At 45.0% G+C, this 20,910-nt stretch overlaps 1 protein-coding gene across 1 annotated transcript in view; it reads right to left on the bottom strand.

The window, feature by feature from the left end:
• Positions 1-20,910, bottom strand: part of PPP1R3A (protein phosphatase 1 regulatory subunit 3A) — a 431,144-nt gene that overhangs the window by 93,185 nt on the left and 317,049 nt on the right. Inside the window, exons 2-3 of the mRNA XM_085653171.1 lie at positions 5,010-5,071; positions 4,793-4,911 (exon numbers count right to left, since the gene is read on the bottom strand). Of these exons, the coding sequence (XP_085509297.1) occupies positions 4,793-4,911; positions 5,010-5,071 (181 nt within the window). The remainder of the gene's footprint in view (positions 1-4,792; positions 4,912-5,009; positions 5,072-20,910) is intronic.

Genomic DNA, 20,910 nt, shown 5'->3' with positions numbered 1-20,910 from the left:
GGTCCCTACTTGGACAAAGGTGCAAACCCTTGCCAACTAGAGACCCCTAATTCTAACAATGATCATTGCGTTATGACAAGATCTTACTCTAAAGCCCTCAGCATGAGTGCCCAGGTAATCTTCCCATTAACTTTGTCCCTTCTGCTCCGAGGTATCGTAGTACTGGTAACTACAGAGGAACAACGTAACTGGGAGATTAGAAGTGGCATTATTGGTCTCATTGACAATACATAGACTGACCCAAATGCCTTTTATGTATCCAAACTACATTAGACCGCTCAACATGAGAACATTACTTGTTTTGATATGTTATATCTGTCGTTCCAACTTTATAGTTTGTGTGAACCAGTGGCCAAATTGCAATAAAAGAACTACCACCTTCTATCTACCCTGACTCCTACAAGAGTTTTATTGCAGTTTTGTTTCTTTGTATTGTCTTGTTTGTTTGTATTGCTTTTGCAAAAACCAATAAAATTTATTGAAATTAAAAAAAAGTGGGACTCCAAATGTCACCATAGAAATTAGGAAATAACTGAGATGAATTGGTAATTTCAGCACCAGTTATCCGAATACTTTCTAGTTTCTCTCCCTATTCCCATTTCACACAGCTTTTAGCCGCCTATATCTCCTTGTAAAATAATTAAAAGCTGTGCAGTGTTCCAACAGATCTTATTAATTCTATGGGGTCAATAACTGCTGTCACTCGCGGCATCAGACATAACATCTCACTAGTAATGATGAGCTAAGAGACAGTTCATTAAAAAGAAAGAGAAATCAGAGAGAATACGCAGGTTCTAGTTTCTCGGTGTGGGTCTTCTCTGACCCAGCTGTTGATACCACTCAAAATCTGAGGAAGCTCTGATGTCTTATTTCTGAGTTCAGGAAATCAGGCATGCATATACCATTGGCCAAATATCAAAGGTATATATTATGAATAGTGCTCAGCATACATTTACTAATGTTGAAGGGAATAAAGACACCTAAGCCCAAGTGTTTTAATGTAAAAATCCTTGCGGCGTTGAATATGGGACTAGATTGTGATGACATTTGGAATACCATGGCCATTCAATGATTGACTTTGATGTTAATAGCTGAACCTGTGGACGGAATAAGACGAGAAGGTAGTAAAGCTGATGATCTGATTAAAAAAAAATAATAAACAAATTTGTAAAGCGCATGGCTACACTAACAAGTGAGTCCCCGCGCTGTGACAAGAGCCCGTTCCAGGCAAGTAGTGTGAGGCAAAAAAAGGGATCAGACAGGAGAATTACACGATGGGAAAAGCCACGTTTTGAGCTTTCTCTGGAAGATAGTCTCTGATGATTCCATCAGATGATGATTGGTCTCGGCCTCACAAGCTTTCCATATGACTCCATGCTAATTGTTGCCCCCAGGAAGCATCACATTCACTTAATGAAGGGAGATTTCCTTTTATATGAGATCACAGGGGACTTGTGGGGAGTTTATCATATGGACCGGATGGCTGAGAGTGGGAAGAAACTTAGTAGCAGTAAAAAATAAAAACATATAAGAAAATAGAAATTGAGATTGTGTTGGTAAAGAAGAAAGGCAGAAAGTAGTGGAGGCCAGCTGTGTTTTATAGTTAAGTAAAATGGGAAATTCCAAAATAATTCTGTTAGATTACACACAAGAAGAAGTAGGCGCTTTTAAAGCTCATCGTAAGCAACCCACGAAAGATGTTATTCCTGTTCAAGAGGCTCATTTGACCAGGGCAGCCTCTAGAGGGGTTGTTTCTATTACAAACAAAAGAAAGGAACCCCATGGCAATAAAGCCTTATTGTGATAGGCACTGCCGATTTCTGTTTCTACATACACAGTCGATGTGCAAGGGTTTAGTAAGCTCGTACAGTTAAAATTGTATTACAAGAATTTTCGATCTCGAAGGTGGGCAATTGAAAATTGACATTTGAAGATATTCAGGATTTATGTATATCACCTAATTCACGAAAATATTATATTACATTTCGAGGTAGGTTTTTAAAATAGTTACAGTTAAGAGTCTTATAAATGTTCCATTGCTCACTCCAGAGCAATTTTCGAATAGTCTTTAAAGCGGCGACTCAAAAAGTGCTTTACCTCACAGATGTATTCTAAATTAAATTATCATTTCGTGCCTCATAACCACAAGATACACAACACTAGGGCTGAAGACCTGGGCTGGTTCATCAACCAGTGAATTGTTGTAGCTACACCTTTATTTGCATCCATTAATTCCATTTTATGGTGGGTTAAATATTTCTATCAGTAGTGACTTGGGTGCATAAATGTATAAAGTAATAAAATGTGGGTTTACTGGAATAGGTTATTAAAAACTTAAAAAGTTATATGGGATTGCACCTCCTTTTGTAGATTTTGGAACGTGTTATTGCAATATTTGGAGAATAGCTTTGGAGCAAATAATCAGTTCTATTTTAATCTATTTGTTTAACATTCTTCAGTCATATGCCTGTCTCTTGATTGCCCACCATTGTTGCTCTCAAACTGTTTAAAACTGTACTCGAAATGAAGCGAGAGTATGATGCATGAGGCGGTATATTACAGGCATTTGGGCGAGATTCGTACCTTTGAACAAACCTGGTGCATCTTAGCTGAGTGTGTAAGTAACCTTTGGTAAACTGAAAAGTGACTCCCGGGACTTTGTGGGATGTTTGCGTTTCGTATATTAAATATTTGACAGCATATTTTTTACTGTGTTCTGTTTTCGCACATTCCCCTCAGTTTCTTTTCCTCCTCTTGTAATACATCGTTACTTAATTTTCCATGGTATTCTTTAGTGATTATAAGAATGTATCTTCAATAACATTTCCAATTTCCTTACACAAAATGTCATTTTATTTTCTTGCTCCTTGCCGTAAAAGTGGCGCATTGCTGGAGTTGCGTCGCAAGCGCGACGCAGCTCCAGCAATGCTCTGGGGGGCCCTATCTGCACAATGCTGCGTCAATCCTTACGCCTGCTTCAAGCAGGCGCAGGGTTTTGACGCAGCATGGGCTCAAAAGTGACTGAGTGAAATCTTGTAGATGCCACTTTTAGGAGGCGTTCCTGCGCCGGAACGCCCCCACCTGCCCTGGAACGCCTACATGTGGCGCAGGGCTTTACAACGTGACGCATCTCCCAGATGCGTCACGTTGTAAATACCCCGCATCATGCCGCAGGATTTGCGCCGCTGCTGCGTCACAAAAGTGATGCAACGGCGGCGTAAATGAGGCGCAAGTCAAACATAAATCTGCCCCGTGGTCTTTAGCCCCTGTTCGCGTATCTCCATATTTTGTTTTGCCTTCCATGATTACGCTGCCCTTCTCTTACCTTCCTTTGTTCAGTCTGTCTTTGGATCTATTGCCTTACTTGTAACAAACTATGGCATTCATTCTCCAGTCTCACGCCTCAGCTCCTTCCCTGACCACTTTCCTGTTCGCATTAAAACATAACTTCTTCCAGGGGCCGTTTCTGGAAACTATTCCTGAATTTAAAAGCATTTATCAAATTGGTATTTCTTCTATGTTTTCAACTAGAGCAATATTTTCGTGGTAAAAGTGCTAAGAGAATTACATTAAACTAAAAGAAAGCATGGACGTCGATACACAAAAATGCCAGGGGAAGCAGAAGTGATGTCACTTATCATTTGATCACAATTACATCACAGGGAATTATGTCATATGACTTTTCTTAACTATTGTATACAATCTCACGTCTTCCCCTCTCCCATCTGACTTTATCACCAGCTCTGTCTCTTTATCACCTCTTTCACCTGTCTTCCACTACTCTTATAATCCCTTTTCCCTCTCTTTCGCACCTATCTCTCTCAATATCACCCCATATCTATCACCTTTCCTAATTCCGTCTTGCTCAGCCGGTTCGTTTCTGACAGGTATCTGTATTCCTATCGCCACTTTGGCTTTTTGTCTCTAAATTATATACGGTATTTGCCTGACATTCAGCTCTGTCACCTTATTTCAATTCTTTCAGTTCTATTTCTTCTTTCAGCTGTCACTTTTTCACCTGTCACCCTTTTACAGCTGTCTCTTTATTTTGACTTTCTCTCACACCTGCCTTTCCCGTTCTGTTGCTCTTCGCCATCTCTTTCTCATGTCTCTATCACAACTCTCACACTTTCATCCTGTCTGAACGGCCTACCCCTCTCTCTGATTCGTGTCTGTCTCTTTGTCACCTGTCGATGTGTCTATCACCTATCACTCTTACCTGTCTCACTCTCTTTCTCACTCGTCTATATTTCTTTTACACCTGTCAGCTCTCTATGTTTATTTATTGCATTTCGCTGTCTCTTTAACACAGGTCTTTTATTATCTTACCTGTCTCTTTATAGTGTCCACTTCACGCTGTACCTTTTGTTATTTCCCCTCATTTTCTCTCATTGGCTTTCACCTCTACTTCCCTCTATCTATGTGCTGTATTTCTTATTTTTTGTTCCCTTCACATGCCCAGGGACAGTAGGATTCACAAAGACTCCTTTTTACTGGTGTCTGTTCCAGATTAAAAAAGAAACATTTGTTTTGCAAGTTGGTTACTCTGTCTATGTCATCTGCTGACAGTACTTAATACCTTTTGATGTATACAATGGCTGAGAGGCACAGAAAGTAAACAAGGCTTATTTGTGCCTTGTAGGAATTCTGCTCTGTTTATGACACAACTTTACACCTCTGAGGTCAAGGGTTGCAAGGACGGTGTTGGGGATTGCAAGACGCAAGCCAGAGGTTGCTGCTGGGACCCCTGGGGACGCCTAAATGACATCACTGAAAGAAAGGAAGTACTCACGAGTAGTTCAAGTTCTCTTTCGTTATGTCCTCCATGCTGTATGGCCTTAACATCTATACTTTGATCTATCTCTTCCCCATCATCTTCGGGTGGATAAACAATCTGAGGTATTGTTGCATCTGAAATAAAAATTTAAAATACAATGGTTAATGAGCATCACAGAAATGTAGATGTGGGCCTTCATCAGGGACACGAATGCTTCAAAATATGTTTTTACCTGAAAGGTTTGAGTAATCCCATGTGTCTTCATCACTGAGTGTTAGAATTTCGTCTTCTTTGCTGTTAAGTAAACAGAAAGGCAGCAGTTATAACTAAAAAATATAAAAATAAGTTAAGAACTGTTGTTTCCCTATCCTGACCTAGTATACAAAGGATGATTAGTGTAGGAAATCCACTTTTTATGAGTGGTGACCCCTGATTATTCGCCTTTTGCTGGACCCTATATTTTGGCTTACTTTAGAACTCTGTACACTTTACCTCTGCTAACCAGTAGTAAAGTAAAGGTGCTTCCCCTTTAAACGTGGTTGTAGCGGCATATTTTTAACTGATATATTTAACTTACCTATAAGTCCCTAGTATATGGTACAGGATGTACCCAGGGTCAGGGACTTAATTGCCACTAGTGGATTGCAGCACCTATTGTGCAAGTCACCCACCGCAAATAATAGTCCAGTTTCTTACATTGGTGTTCAAAGGTAAGATCAGGTACTCATCCTTGGCAGTACCAAACAATGAAAGTTGAAACGAAAAAAAAAAAATCCTTTTTAAATAGACAGCAACATTGACTTTTTGGATTTCTAATTGTTTTTTTGTCTTAATTGGGTCATTTTGTTTTCTGTTCATTCTTGCCCTCAAAATGTTTGCAACAAGGAGATGGATCTGGCTAACATGGAAAGCCTTAGCATTGCAGTTCTGAGGAAAATATGCAAAGGAAATGGGCTAAAGCTAAGCAGAGTCCAAAAGGACTACCAGATTGCTCTTAGTTATTGGGAGGAAGTATGCCTGTTGCAATCCACCCTACAGGAGTAAGATTATGAAAAGGAGATGAGGAGGAAAATGAAGAAGACATTGAGGAGGCTTTATTGTCAGAGGAGCCTGAGTACTATAGATTGGCCTCACCTGCAGTGTCTAGAGCAGGGAGCAGTGTGTTAGTCCACTGTTTGTCCCAATCAGAAATGGAGGACAGACAGGCAGAGAGAGACCTGAAGTTGATGCTGGATACACTAGCCTTAGAGGACAGGAAGCCGGCTGCTGAGGACAAGAAGGCAGCCAGCAGAGATGCCACCGGAGAATAATAAATTAACCTTGGCCTTGGGGATAAAATATATGCAAGAAGCTAGAGAGAGCTGAACGTGAGACCTAAGAGGGCTTCTGTGTCCAGTAATGATGATGTAGGCAGAAACAGTGCAGAGTCTAGGAGAGGTAAAAGAGTCCACATCCTCACAGATAAGTGGTTTTCAGCACATCAGTTGGCACTGCGGATGCATAGATTCCCAGAAGAGGACTGGGGGGACAGTCTGGTGAAGAATATACCCATTGCAGGGAGGGATTCCTTTTTGGCACTTGAAGTAGATGATAAGATAAAGTATGCCCCTATGAAGGAAGCCCTTATCACCAAGTTTGGTCTGCCCCATGAAAAGTGTCACCTGAGGATTAGGGATAGCCGAACTGGTCACACCTGTCACGGATGGATTTTGTGGATATGTCCACTAATGCACTGTCCTTTTGGTTGAAGGAAGGCATAGTTAATGGTTATGATGGGTTGTACAATTTGAATATAAAAGAGCACATTTTAAATAATTCTTTTACTCACCTGCACCAGCACCTGATTGATAACAATCTCACTGAACCTAGAGAGCTTGAGACCGAAGTAGCCTTTGAGCTAAGCACCCGAGTTTCCAAAACGGCACGTGGGAGAGGCCAGAGGAAGCGTTGTTCAGGATCCTCTCCACAGTGGTAGTGGGAAAGCTAGGATAGTGCAGGAAAAGGATTCACAGATCTCTTCAGAGCATAGGAGGGGAAGATTTGATGGGCAGACACCCAGGGCTCCCTTTCACCCTCCCAAGTATTATGATTATATTCAGCCAAGGCATAAGAAAAAGCCACCCACAAGTGGGACCTCCACAGGGGTCGCAAATTTAGCCCTGAACTGAGGTTATTCCCAGGGGGAAAGGGTAGAGCATGCCCTAGAATCTCTTAATTGGGAGGAGGACACATACGGTAAGATGGTAATTTCCATCAGTAGACAGAGTGAAAAGGGTTCCTGTCACTCCTCTGAGGTATACCTGTGACAGCCGGACCATGGTGGCAGCAAGGCTGGCTTCCCCAAAACAGTATCTGCTGGGACAGGTCTGTAGAGTAACAGAGGCCCTGGGTAGGACTTTTCCAACCAATGGCTCTGGTATTACTTGATTAGGATTGGGTGCTTGCCTAAGAGAATGTCATTTTCAGTCACCAGATGCCCATTGACTGAATCCTTGGCATTTAGCTCCCAGCAGTGGGTAAACCACCAGAAAGAGTGGTCATCAAGGCCATCATAAACAGAGAAATGTCCAGGGCTAATGTCCCTACAAAAAGGGTATGGTGGCCCAGACACATTTTAGGGGGTAGGCAGTGGATGCTATCTATAGTGGGAGTCCAGTGGTTCAGGGGTGCACTACTTTGAGAGGAGAGCACCCCAAGACTGACCTTAGTAAGGCTACTTCTGTCCTGAAGAGGCTGCCTGCACTATCACAGAGACAGAGGACTGGAGAACTGCACCAGGCAGACCCCTACATAACAAACTTGTCACACTTGATGGGTGCCTCGGTCCCCCTTGGAAGTCCTGAATAGCCAGGCACATGTTTAGTCTTATAGTACAGACGTTGAGTTTAAAAGCCAGTCTCAGAGTGTCACCCTGGGATGGTGGAAGTAAGAATAGATGGTGAGTGTCTAGAACCTGAAGTTGCAGCCCCCCACTCTGAGAAACTCAAGAGGCCAAAAGGACATCAGGATGAAGTAGGGGACTCCAAACCAGAACCACAGCTGGAAGTGTGGCTAACTCAATGCCCCAGATTGGAGCCTTCATCCGGCAGTGGAAGACCAGGGGTCTCATTCCTCACACTGACAGCTGACAGTATCTCCCTACAGATGCCGACACCACAGATGCACCACCCCCCAGCATCACCAACCACCTGCACTCCTGGACCCACGTCAACGACGACGACACCATCAAGACCATGAACACCATCCGACCCCTGTCCTCACCACATCTTCAAAAAAGCAAACAGCATCATCACACCCCAACTTCGGAGGATCATCAACAGCTCCTTCGAGACCGCCACCTTCCCGGAAAGCTGGAAGCATGCCGAGATCAACGCCTTACTCAAAAAGCCACAGCAGACCCAAAGGACCTCAAGAGCTTCCGGCCCATCTCCCTTCTTCCGTTCCCAGCAAAAGTCATCGTAAAGATCATCAACAGGCAACTTACCCACTTCCTCAAGGAGAACAACATCCTGGACCCATCCCAATCTGGATTCCGCACCAATCACAGCACCGAAACCGCCCTCATCGCTGCCACAGAAAACATCAGGACCCTACTGGACAACGGCAAAACCGCGGCCCTCATCCTCCTGGACCTCTAGGCCGACTTCGACACCGTCTGCCACCACACCCTACGCACATGCCTACAGGACGCAGGAATACACAACAAAGCCTGGACTGGACCACCTCCTTCCTCACCGACAGAACCCAAAGGGTTTAACTCCCTCCCATTCCATTCTGAAGCCACTAAGATCATCTGCGGCGTGCCGCAAGGATCATCTCTCAGCCCTACCCTTTTCAACGTCTACATGGCTCCGCTCACCAACATCGTCCGCTTGCACAACCTCAACATCGTCTCCTACGCCGACGACACTCAGCTGATCCTCTCACTCACCAAGAACCCCGCCACCACCAAAACCAACCTCCACGAAGGAATGAAGGCCGTCGCCTACTGGATGCAGAACAGCCGCCTGAAACTTAACTCAGACAAGACAGAGGTCCTCATCTTCAGCTCCACCCACTCCGCCTGGGATATCTCTTGTTGGCCAACTGCCCTGGGAGCTGCACCCACACCCACAAACCACACACGAAACCTGGAGTTAATCCTGGACTCATCGCTCTCAATGACCCATCAAGTCAATACTGCCTCCTCCTCCTGCTTCAACACCCTCCGCATGCTCCGCAAGATCTACAGATAGATCCCCGCTGGAACCAGAAGGACGGTCACCCAGGCCCTCGTCAGCACTAGGCTGGACTACGGCAATGCCCTCTATGCAGGAACCATGGCCAAACTGCAGAAAAGACTCCAACGCTTACAGAACGCCTCCGCATGCCTCATCCTTGAAATACCCCACCACACCCACATCACCGCTCACCTAAAAGACCTGCACTGGCTCCCAGTCAACAAGAGGATCACCATCAAGCTCCTCACTCAAGCTCACCAAGCACTCCACAACGCCAGATCAGCAAACCTTAACAAACGTCTCACCTTCTACATCCCAAACCGCCAGCTTTGCTCTGCCGACCTCGCCCTCGCCACCGTCCCACACATCCACAGGATCTCCACCGGCGGAAGATCCTTCTCTTACCTCACTGCCAAGACATGGAACACCCTACCCACACAGCTGCGACAGACCCAGGACCTGCTGACCTTCAGGAGACTTCTCAAAACCTGGCTGTTCGAGCAGTAGCTGCACCCCCCCAGCGCCTTGGGGCCCACATGGGTGATTAGTGCGCTCTACAAAGGACTGATTGATTGATTGACAGTAGAGTCTCTTGGTTGTTAGCCTTCTGAGCCAAGCCTTCCCTGGGTTAGGAACAGGAGACTGAGCTAGGGGCAAAATGGACCACATAACCTTGTTGCCATGGTTGTGCTGTCCACCTGTTGGAATGCACATGTGAGCAAGCTAGGGTCAGTTGCCTGACAGATGGGGTCTCCAGGTGAGGAAAAGGGTTCCCCATGGACAGAGTTAGTTGCTAAGGAAGGTAGTGACAGAGGGGTACAGGTAGGTTCAGAGGGGCATAGAAAAGACAAGGGCCACTGCACAGGCAGCAAATTGTCCCTGTTCTATCACCTGAGCAGAAAAATCCATCAAGGGATTGATTAGTCTACCATAGATCATGGTTTTGTGGGAAATCTGCCTTTTTAGCATGGTCACCGCAGCTTTTTTGCCTTTTGCTGAAGCTTATATGTTTGCTGACTTTAGAACTCTGTGCACTTCACCGATGCTAATCTGTGCTTCCTCATTAAAAATGGTCAAAGTGCCACAGTCCTTATTGATATTTTTAACTTACCTATAATATGCACTTTACCCCTGCCAACAAATAGTAAAATACCTGTGCTTCCCCTTTACACATGGTCATTCCTAATTGCCACTGGTGGACTGCAGCACCAATTTTGCCTTCCACTGTAGAGGCAGTATGTACAAAATGGGGTTACTGATTGAAGGGGTGTGAAACCCTACTCAAGCAGAAACTACAATTCTTGTCAGGGTAAAGTCACAAAAAAACTAAAAAAATTACCTGTGCTCAACCCTCTGGTAGTTTGGCACACAGCACTCAGGCCTAATTTAGAGGCAATTTTAAAGTATTTATGCAGCACTTCAAACATTAATAACTTGAAAACACAACTCAAAAAGGATCCCACACCAATTTAGAAAAATGGAGCACATTTTAATAAAGAAAACAAGACCAAAACAAAAAAACAAATACTATCAGTGGAACCGCAGATATGCAACTGTAAAGCTTTTAGAGCAAATAATCCAAAAAAGCACAAAGCACCAACTATGGTAATCTGGTTGCGCAAGACCGGGAAAAAGTCACAAATTCAGACTGATTACAATGGAGGGTGGTCTGGCTACAGTGACTCGGATGGGCCCGTTGAACAGAATAGCCTAAATTCTGGTAGCGGAGCATTGCGAGGTCCCACCGTCGAAGATGTGCCGTGCAGTCGAGGCGATGTGTAAGTTCCAAGGAGTTGCACGCTGGAATGCGAGGTCCTCCATTGTCATCAAGGATCCCGTCGATGAGGGCTTGTGATGCAAAGTCCACCATCAAGGATGCGTTACTCAGTTGAGGCAATGCGTCAGTATTACAAATTGTGAGGCTGTGATGCTAGACCCTGCATTGTTGTTGTCTAAGCTGCCATTGATTAATGGTTTGAGATGCGAGGGTCCGTGATGGTGAAGTTTTGCACAGAAACGGTTCTGAAGCAGACTGTGAGGTCTGATGAGGAGTCATTGTGTTGAGGAAATCCTCACAGCAGAGTGGTGATGCAGCAGGTCTGCTCTGGTTTGCGTTGTGTAGCAAAGGAGATATGTCGGTTCTTCTGGATTTACAGATAGGCTGGTAGAGCACGTTCAGGTCCAGTTTTGAGGTGCCAGGACTAGGGTGGCACCACTTGGCAGGGTAGGACTCACAGATGACAGAGTCAAGGTGCTGGGTTCCAGGTTGGCCGAGCCTTCTATTTCTGAGGCTCTAGTCAGGCGCCCAGTCTAAAAGCCCTTGGAGTCATTCTGGGGTATTTGGTTCAACAGATGCATGTCCAGCCCTTTTAACCCAGGCATGAGGTCAAGAGGGAAGGAATCCAGCAGAGTGGTAGTCCATTCAGCAGCACAGCAGTCTGTCTTCTTGGCAGAGTCTCCACAAGTTAAGAAGTGTACTGAGGAGTTGGTGCCTGAGGTCCAATATTTATGCCTAGTTCTGCCTTTGAAGTGGGAGAAGCTCGTGGAGGTTACCCTTTGAAGTGCACAGGTACCCTGCTTTCCTGGACCTGGCTCCAGCCTAACTAAAGGGGGTAAGTATTCCTTTGTGTGGAAGCAAAACATAGACTATTCAAGTAGGACTATGTCCAGCTCCTCCCTCCCATCCTGCCATTGATGGCCCACCCAGGAACACCTAGGTTCCTTCTATTGAGTGTGGCTGCCTAGGAGGAATAAACAGAGCCCACCTGTCAGCTACACCCAGTCATGTGCCCTAGTGACAGGATACAGACACTAAATGGCTAAGGCAGGAAAATGCCAACTTTCTAAAAGTGATACCAAAGGGGAAGATGGATGGAGCTTTTGAGCAAATCAAACACTCGCCCCCAGTCAACTGATCTGGGTTTAATCCACCATCATTCTTTAGCTCACTCCACCAACCCAGTTCACACATGGCCATATGCAAATCAATCAGACCCTGCACCTCATGGGAACAGTCCAGCCCGAACTGCCAATCCATGTTTTCCCTGGACCAGAAACAAGCATCCTGGGACCTGTTTCGGGTTCATAACCCTCATCAGCCAGTCTATCTTGAATCCAGTGGCAAAGTGAGCAAGGGACCCACGTCTGGGCATACCCTGCCAACTTAGGGCGAACAAAACGATACCAAAGGGGATGATGGACGGAGCATTTGAGCAAATCAAACACTCACCCCCAGTCAACTGATCTGGGTTTAATCCACCATCATTCTTTAGCTCATTCCACCACCCCAGTTCTGACATGGCCATATGCAAATCAATTCGACCCTGTGCCTCATGGGAACAGTCCAGCCCAAACTGCCAACCCATGTCTTCCCTGGACCGGAAACAAGCATCCTGGGCCCCTGATCTCCATGCCACTGGAATCAAGCTATCCTGGCTGAACAGGGGTGAAACCCCAAAACTGGTCCTAGGATGCTTGTTTCCAGTCCAGGGAGGACCTGGCTTGGCAGTTCGGGCTGGACTGTTCCCATGAGGCAAAGGGTCAAGACTGATTTGCATATGGCTGGGTTCAAACTGGAACGGCATGGTGAGCAAGAAAACAATGGATTTAGGTCCTGATCTCTGTACTGGGGTGAATGTATGACATTGTTCTGCATTCTGTCCATCAACTGTTGTTTTTGCATTTGTCACCCCGAGTGGGATGGGTATGCCCAGACGTGGGCCCAGTGCTCTCCATGCCACAGGAATCAAGCTATCCTGGCTGAAGAGGGGTGAAACCCCGAAACCGGTCCTAGGATGCTTGTTTCCAGTCCAGGGAGGACCTGGCTTGGCAGTTCGGGCTGGACTGTTCCCATGAGGCACAGGGTCAAGACTGATTTGCATATGGCTGGGTTCAAACTGGAACGGCATGGTGAGCAAAAAAACGATGGATTTAGGTCCAGATCTCTGTACTGGGGTGAATGTAAGACATTGCTCTGCATTCTGTCCATCAACTGTTGTTTTTGCATTTGTCATCCCGAGTGGGAAGGGTATGCCCAGATGTGGGTCCCGTGCTCTCCATGCCACTGGAATCAAGATATCCTGGCTGAAGAGGGGTGAAACCCCGAAACCGGTCCTAGGATGCTTGTTTCCAGTCCAGGGAGGACCTGGCTTGGCAGTTCGGGCTGGACTGTTCCCATGAGGCACAGGGTCAAGACTGATTTGCATATGGCTGGGTTCAAACTGGAACGGCATGGTGAGCAAAAAAATGATGGATTTAGGCCCAGATCTCTGTACTGGGGTGAATGTATGACATTGTTCTGCATTCTGTCCATCAACTGTTGTTTTTGCATTTGTCACCCCGAGTGGGAAGGGTATGCCCAGACGTGGGCCCCGTGCTCTCCATGCCACTGGAATCAAGCTATCCTGGCTGAAGAGGAGTGAAACCCCGAAACCGGTCCTAGGATGCTTATTTCCAGTCCAGGGAGGACCTGGCTTGGCAGTTCGGGCTGGACTGTTCCCATGAGGCACAGGGTCAAGACTGATTTGCATATGGCTGGGTTCAAACTGGAACGGCATGGTGAGCAAAAAGAAGATGGATTTAGGCCCAGATCTCTGTACTGGGGTGAATGTATGACATTGTTCTGCATTCTGTCCATCAACTGTTGTTTTTGCATTTGTCACCCCGAGTGGGAAGGGTATGCCCAGACGTGGGTCCCGTGCTCTCCATGCCACTGGAATCAAGCTATCCTGGCTGAACAGGGGTGAAACCCCGAAACCGGTCCTAGGATGCTTGTTTCCAGTCCAGGGAGAAATTGGCTTGGCAGTTCGGGCTGGACTGTTCCCATGAGGCACAGGGTCAAAACTGATTTGCATATGGCTGGGTTCAAACTGGAGCGGCATGGTGATCAAAAAAACGATGGATTTAGGTCTAGATCTCTGTACTGGGGTGAATGTATGACATTGTTCTGCATTGTGTCCATCAACTGTAGTTTTTGCATTTGTCACCCCGAATGGGAAGGGTATGCCCAGACGTGGGTCCCGTGCTCTCCATGCCACTGGAATCAAGCTATCCTGGCTGAAGAGGGGTGAAACCCCGAAACCGGTCCTAGGATGCTTGTTTCCAGTCCAGGGAGGACCTGGCTTGGCAGTTCGGGCTGGACTGTTCCCATGAGGCATAGGGTCAAAACTGATTTGCATATGGCTGGGCTCAAACTGAAGCGGCATGGTGAGCAAAAAAACAATGGATTTAGGTCCAGATCTCTGTACTGGGGTGAATGTATGACATTGTTCTGCATTCTGTCCATCAACTGTTGTTTTTGCATTTGTCACCCCGAATGGGAAGGGTATGCCCAGACGTGGGTCCCGTGCTCTCCATGCCACTGGAATCAAGCTATCCTGACTGAAGAGGGGTGAAACCCCGAAACCGGTCCTAGGATGCTTGTTTCCAGTCCAGGGAGGACCTGGCTTGGCAGTTCGGGCTGGACTGTTCCCATGAGGCACAGGGTCAAGACTGATTTGCATATGGCTGGGTTCAAACTGGAACGGCATAGTGAGAAAAAACACGATGGATTTAGGCCCAGATCTCTGTACTGGGGTGAATGTATGACTTTGTTCTGCATTCTGTCCATCAACTGTTGTTTTTGCATTTGTCACCCCGAGTGGAAAGGGTATGCCGAGACGTGGGTCCGTGCTCTCCATGTCACTGGAATCAAGCTATCCTGGCTGAAGAGGGGTGAAACCCCGAAACCAGTCCTAGGATGCTTGTTTCCAGTCCAGGGAGGACCTGGCTTGGCAGTTCGGGCTGGACTGTTCCCATGAGGCACAGGGTCAAGACTGATTTGCATATGGCTGGGTTCAAACTGGAACGGCATGGTGAGCAATAAAACTATGGATTTAGGCACAGATCTCTGTACTGGGGTGAATGTATGACCTTGTTCTGCATTCTGTCCATCAACTGTTGTTTTTGCAACTTTCTAAAAGTGGCACTTTGAAAATTGTAATTTAAAATCTGACTTCACCGTAAGAGAGGATTTTTCATTACAATCTCAAAGACACCAACTCCAATTTTTATCCTATAGGAAAGGTAGACCTTGCAGTAGTGAAAGACCAAATTGAGAAGTTTTTCATTGGAGGTCATGTAAAACTTAAAAGTACATGTAGAACGCTTTAAATACTCTGCAACCTGCCCTCTGGGCTATGCAGATCCCTCCCTAGAGGTGACATATGATTAGAAATTGAAGGCTTGTTTTACCAGGTTGAAATTGCAGTTTAAAACTGCACACAGGCTGAATTGGCAGGTCTGAAACATGTTCAAAAGGGCTGCTCGGGGGGGTGGTGCTATTGGTGCTGCAGGCCCACTAGTAGCATTACGTTAGAGGCCCTGGGCACATGTAATACCACTCTACTAGGGGCTCATAACTAAATTAAATATACCAACTTGGTTAAAGCAAATGTTACCATGCTTTATGGAGTGAGCACATATACTTTAGCAATGGTTAGCAGTCCTTAGGTCTACAATACGACATTAGCAAAAATGGAGGAGGAAAGCAAAAAGCTTGGGGGAAGACCACCCTAAGGCTGACATGTCTAACACAGTATAAATATTTCATCAGGCCTATCAGTCTAGCCTGACTGGAGCAATGTAAAAACTACAATGTAGCCCAGTCAAAATAAGCTCCATTGACAAGTCAAAACCTTACTTTTAAATATTTATGTCATCTTATTGCCCATGAGGGAGAGTGTATTGTAGTTAAAAGTAGAACATGTAGACATTTTATGTGAACATGTCCTTTTAGTGACTATCCTAAAGCTATTTTTTACTGTGGCAAGCATAGCTATCATTTGTAGAAAATTAGAGTACAGATTAAAATCTTATTATTATATATTGGGAATGGGACTAGCTAGAAATATAATTAAACAATTATGATTTCAGGGTTGTTAAAAATCCAATTTAGCGGTGAAGTCGGATTTTTCATACAGGAAAAGTAACTTTTAGAAACGTACCTTGTGGAGGCTAATTTGCATTTGTGCTCCACCTTCTTCCAGCTGGTAAATAGCATTTGGATAGATTTGAATGGAGTTTGAAATTCCTCTCAAGAGCTACACAATAGGTGACATTATTGAAAAGGTTGACCTGAATGGACAGGAATGACTCCTTTGAACTCAGCAGAAGGGTTAGGGCTGTTAGCATCCATTTTGACATTACAGTGTTAAATCCGGCTGGAGTGTCAAATCATGTTTGACATGTGTGTTGGGTTTATATATTATAATGGGGGCACAGTTGAAAGGACAGGAAAAGGATACCAAGACAATTCTTGCGCAGCCTCTGTCTGTTTGCTCAAAAAACCCTACTTTCAATCTGCAAGACTTCTGTCTCAGAGTTTTACATATTATACTGTTTGCATACTTGAAAGAAAGGGAAGCCTGATGTCAGTCAAACTTTAAATTTTTTTGTACTTCCCTATCCCTAAAATTGCTGTTCCTTAAAATTGTTTTTCCATGATTTGGTTTCTTCCAACATGGTTTCTCAATTTTTTGTTTTTCCATTAATTCATATAAATTAGAGGTAAGGTCTTCAGTATTCTATGCTCAACTGTGTTGTATTCACGCATATAGCATGGCGAAGCTCAGCCAGACTTCATGTAAGCTACAAAAGTAGACAGATCTTACGCTATTACACAACAGCAGTATGTACCTGCGATTTTCATTCTATACTGCTTCACAACTGTGTATATTGTATTATATTGGAACTATCATGATCACACTGTAACCTACACTGTAAACTACCTGTGTAAGCTGAAACCAACGTGTTTATATTGCAAGTTACCTGTAAATATACTGTTACTCTGAGTTTTGATATACTATCTTGCAGCAGCACTCTCATACTCTCGGGTCATGTCCAAGCTTTATAAAACTCAAAATAAATAAATAAATAGCATCCACTGTCAGTGAACATACTACATTCTAAACAGAGAAAATGCTGAATCCCATAAATACTTTCTGCCCCCTGGGGAGCAAATAGGAAATTTTTACATCTAATCTGCCCCCACATGGGGTAGAAAGCCCACTAAACACCAGGGAGGTTTTTAAATCAGTAAAAGGGTGGGTGTGGCCTGCCCAGACTTTTGGGCAAAGCCCCCACCCCAAAATTTTCCTAACAGTCTTAATGACCCCCCCCCGTGGGGCAGATACAAGATCTGTTCCTCTAAACTGCCCCACCTAGTAGGGGCAGAACACCACTAAACACCAGGGAGTTTTTATCATGAGTAAAGAGGTCAGTGTGGCCCAAACAGACATGAGGCTGAGACCAAATCCCTAATATGAACCTAGTAATCTTTTTGCCCCCGCCCAGGTTGCAGAAAGGAGGTTGTTATCTTCAATCTGCCCGTCTGAGGGCAGAAAGCCCACTAGACAGCAGATACTTTTTTATGTGCCATAAGAAAAGGGGTTGGGGGTGTTGCCTCAGGGGGTCAGAAAAATTGTGGAGCCAGTTTTGGATGCAGGGCACGTTGTGCTGCGTGGGTCAACTGCCCTCACCTATTATATGTTTTTGGGCCTATTTTTCCCCTTGTTTTTAGTGGCAGTGACCTTTCTGTCCCTGGGGGCAGATTTTGGGTAAACTGCTAGATTCTACCCTCGGGTGGGAGTTGGGGGGCAGAAAAACTGATGCACCCCTGTGCACCCAGGTGCATCAGTTTTTCTGCTCCCCTGGGGAATGGATTCAGGGTGTTACCCCAAACTCTCCCCCTGGAGGCAGACAGGGCACTATACACCGGAAATGTTAAAATAGCACCAGAACAAACAAAAGACTAGGGCATACTACTGTGACATTGATCCAATAAACTTACTCCAGTATTCGCAATAGAGTTTTACACCCCCCCCCCTCCATGGGCAGATAGGTAGTTTGTCCTGATTGGGGAGGTTGCTCCTAATCTGCCACCTAGGAGGGTACTCAAGTTCACTGGATGGCAAGTATTTTATTCAGGGTAAAGCACAGGGGTGTGGTCATCCCACCCTGGCATTGGGCCATATCTGCACCGCAAGTGGGCCATACCACTTTTTGTGCTCCCTGAGGGAGACAGAAAGGGTGTTTGCCCAAATTTGCACTGTGTTCAGAAAACCCATTGGATGCTAGGAATATTTATTTTAATTAAACGTTGGGGTGGGTTTTCGGTCATCCTGACATCAGAACCCACCTCCCCGCCTGAAGCCTCAACAGTCTTTCTGCTCTCCTGGGGACTAAATCATCCTCCATCCCTATGGCAAGAGGGAAAATGTTGATTCCTTTGGATGCTACTTTTTACATATGGGTAGCAGAGCGGGGCTAACACCCAATATTGTTCTACTTCTGTTCTGAATGGCTGGACTTTTCAGGCTTGGCTCAGCTGCCACTTGGGGAAACCTACCAAACGGAGACATTTCCAAAAACTAGAGACCAGGAACAGTCCAGGATTATGTACCTCCTGTGGTTCCAATTCAATTTAACTTTTGTGGTGTCTTAATATATATGTTTAACACACAAAAACGTTTAGAATACACTCACAATCACTGGATGATATCATCACTGATGTCATTTGAGATGTCATCATTGATGTCACTGACCATGTAATGAGTGATGTAATATGTGAGGTAACTATAACAGCTAAATTTCACTGGTTTTGTATAAGTGAAATATGAGTCTACACTATAATGTCCCTGTAACCTTTGTTTTTTCTGTGAAAATGTAGGTTTTTTTTAATTCTATTTCTCAACTATAACATCCCCGTAACCTTTGATTTTTTAAGTGAATTTGTAAAGATTTTTAATCTTTATTTCCTAACTGTGACTACTAACTTTTGACACTAAGGGCCCAGTTACAATGTTGGCAGGAAGCCATCCAAAAGGTAGTTGAAGACTTTCTGGCCAACAACACCGGTTTCCTTCTGACCACCGAATTTTAATGCAGACGGTCGGAAGGAAACTCACTGGGGATTTTCGCTCTGCTTCCTAGCCTGTAAAAGCGTTAGAGTACTCATAATCCCATAATGATGGTGGATCCTACATCGGCTCCGCAGTCGGGATAATGGTGTCACTCTCTGACAGACGTTCCATGTCAGCCTTTCCAACATGGAAAGGCTGTTTTAAAGTGACTTTAGGAGACCTGAGCAGAGCCACCTTTCCCCCTAGCCCTCCGCTATGGGGCCTCAGCATCCCTGCATCATGTGGCAGGTACTGCATGGTGCCTGCCACATGGTGCAGGGATGTTTAAAAACATACATTTTTCAATGGCAGCTTGTGCTGTGAGCCTTTTTCGTCCTCCACACAAGCTGCCATTTACAAATGGATGATTCCATCCACATTTGTGCAGTCGGAACGGCCGACCTATTGTCGGGCGGTTCCAATTTCCAATGGTGTCAACATCGTAATCAGGCCCTTAGTGTGTGAATAAGGGCATGAGTATCTCAGTGAGTGTATGAGTGTCTGAGTAAGTTTGTAAGTGTGTGTGAGAGAGATGGGTGGGGCTGTAAGTATATATATGAGTGTCCGAGTGGGTCTGTGAGTGGGTGTGAGAGTCTCTTCTAGGTGTAGGAGGTAAGCTCTGCTGGCAGAGTTTGTAGAGTTTTCCCACTCTTCACTCCTCTTGGAACGCGTAGTTCAGCAAAAACACCACCAGTACGCTCACCCCTAGACTACATCCCCCAACAAGGTGTTCGCCAGGAGGCCCCTTTCAACAGTGGTTGAGAAAGGGGGCAAGGCCTCAAATGAGATCTAAGCAATCCTCCTGTGGGGGACTTACTTGTGGTAACAAAAGGGGTTCTTGGTCCCCAACGACTCTCAGCAACCAAGACGACTTCATCCCCAAACCAGTAGTGTACCGGAAGCGGTCTTTGCAGAGTGGTTGAGAAAGGAGACGGGACTTCCGATGAGCTCTCAGCAACCCCATTGTGGGGAACTTAAATCTTGCAACAACAGGGGTTCTTGGCCCCCAACAACACTCAGCAGCCAAGGGGACTTAATCATCCAACCAGTAGAGCACCAGGGGGCCACTTTGCTGAGATGTTGAGAAAAGGGGTGGGGCCTCTGACGAGGTCCGAGCAATCCCACTGTGAGACTCATAGACAAAGACACTTCCAATTTGCTCCACGCTTGCACCAAACCTTTTAAAGTGGAGCTCCTACAGTCAGTAATTGGTCAGAAGGGCCTGACAATGCATCACTATGCCAACAACACTCACCTTTACAACACATTTACTTGAAAAAATACATTACAAGTTTTGCGCATGGTCATTTGGAAATCAGGTACTGTATGCCACAGAATAATGTAAAAAAAAATCCACAAAGAACTGAAATTGTACTTTCTTCTCTTGCTCCACCCTCCCCATCTAGGAACTGCTTTCCCCTCTCGTTAGGCACTTCTCCTGTGATTTTAAATAATGGAGAGGCCCTGATACTCCTCCTGAATGCCAATCTCAACCTGAAACCTTTACCTTGGAATTTAAAGTTTGTATTGCCCTTGCGATTGTCTATTTTTCATCTTTCCTTGATTAAGGGGTTGATAGTAAGCACATGAATTGAATTGATTTAAGGTGTTTTGGTACTAGTGGAATCAGCAACAAAGTGTGAGATATCCTGTAACACTCCAAAATTCTTTACTTTATTGCATTATAGGAACTTGGGTAATGTGGGTACCTACAATTTGACTGCAATCTATTGCAAATAGCCATAAGACAAGGTGCTTGAACTTTTTCAAAACAAAATTTCAATATTAAAGATTTTAACCAAAACATTCTGTGTATTTTAGAGGATTTCCTGGGTCATTCTTTATCTTTTACATATTTTGACGGAGTAATTTATTATTGTGCAGTTCTGAATGTTTTGGTCCATTGTCAATGGCAGATAAAGAAATTCTTTTCGTTGAACAATTTCCTCAAATATTTGAATTAATTCAGGGCAAT

This window comes from Triturus cristatus, chromosome 4_1, assembly GCF_964204655.1.
Source record: "Triturus cristatus chromosome 4_1, aTriCri1.1, whole genome shotgun sequence".
Taxonomy (NCBI): Eukaryota; Metazoa; Chordata; class Amphibia; order Caudata; family Salamandridae; genus Triturus; species Triturus cristatus.
This window is presented reverse-complemented; position numbering and strand designations above follow the sequence as displayed.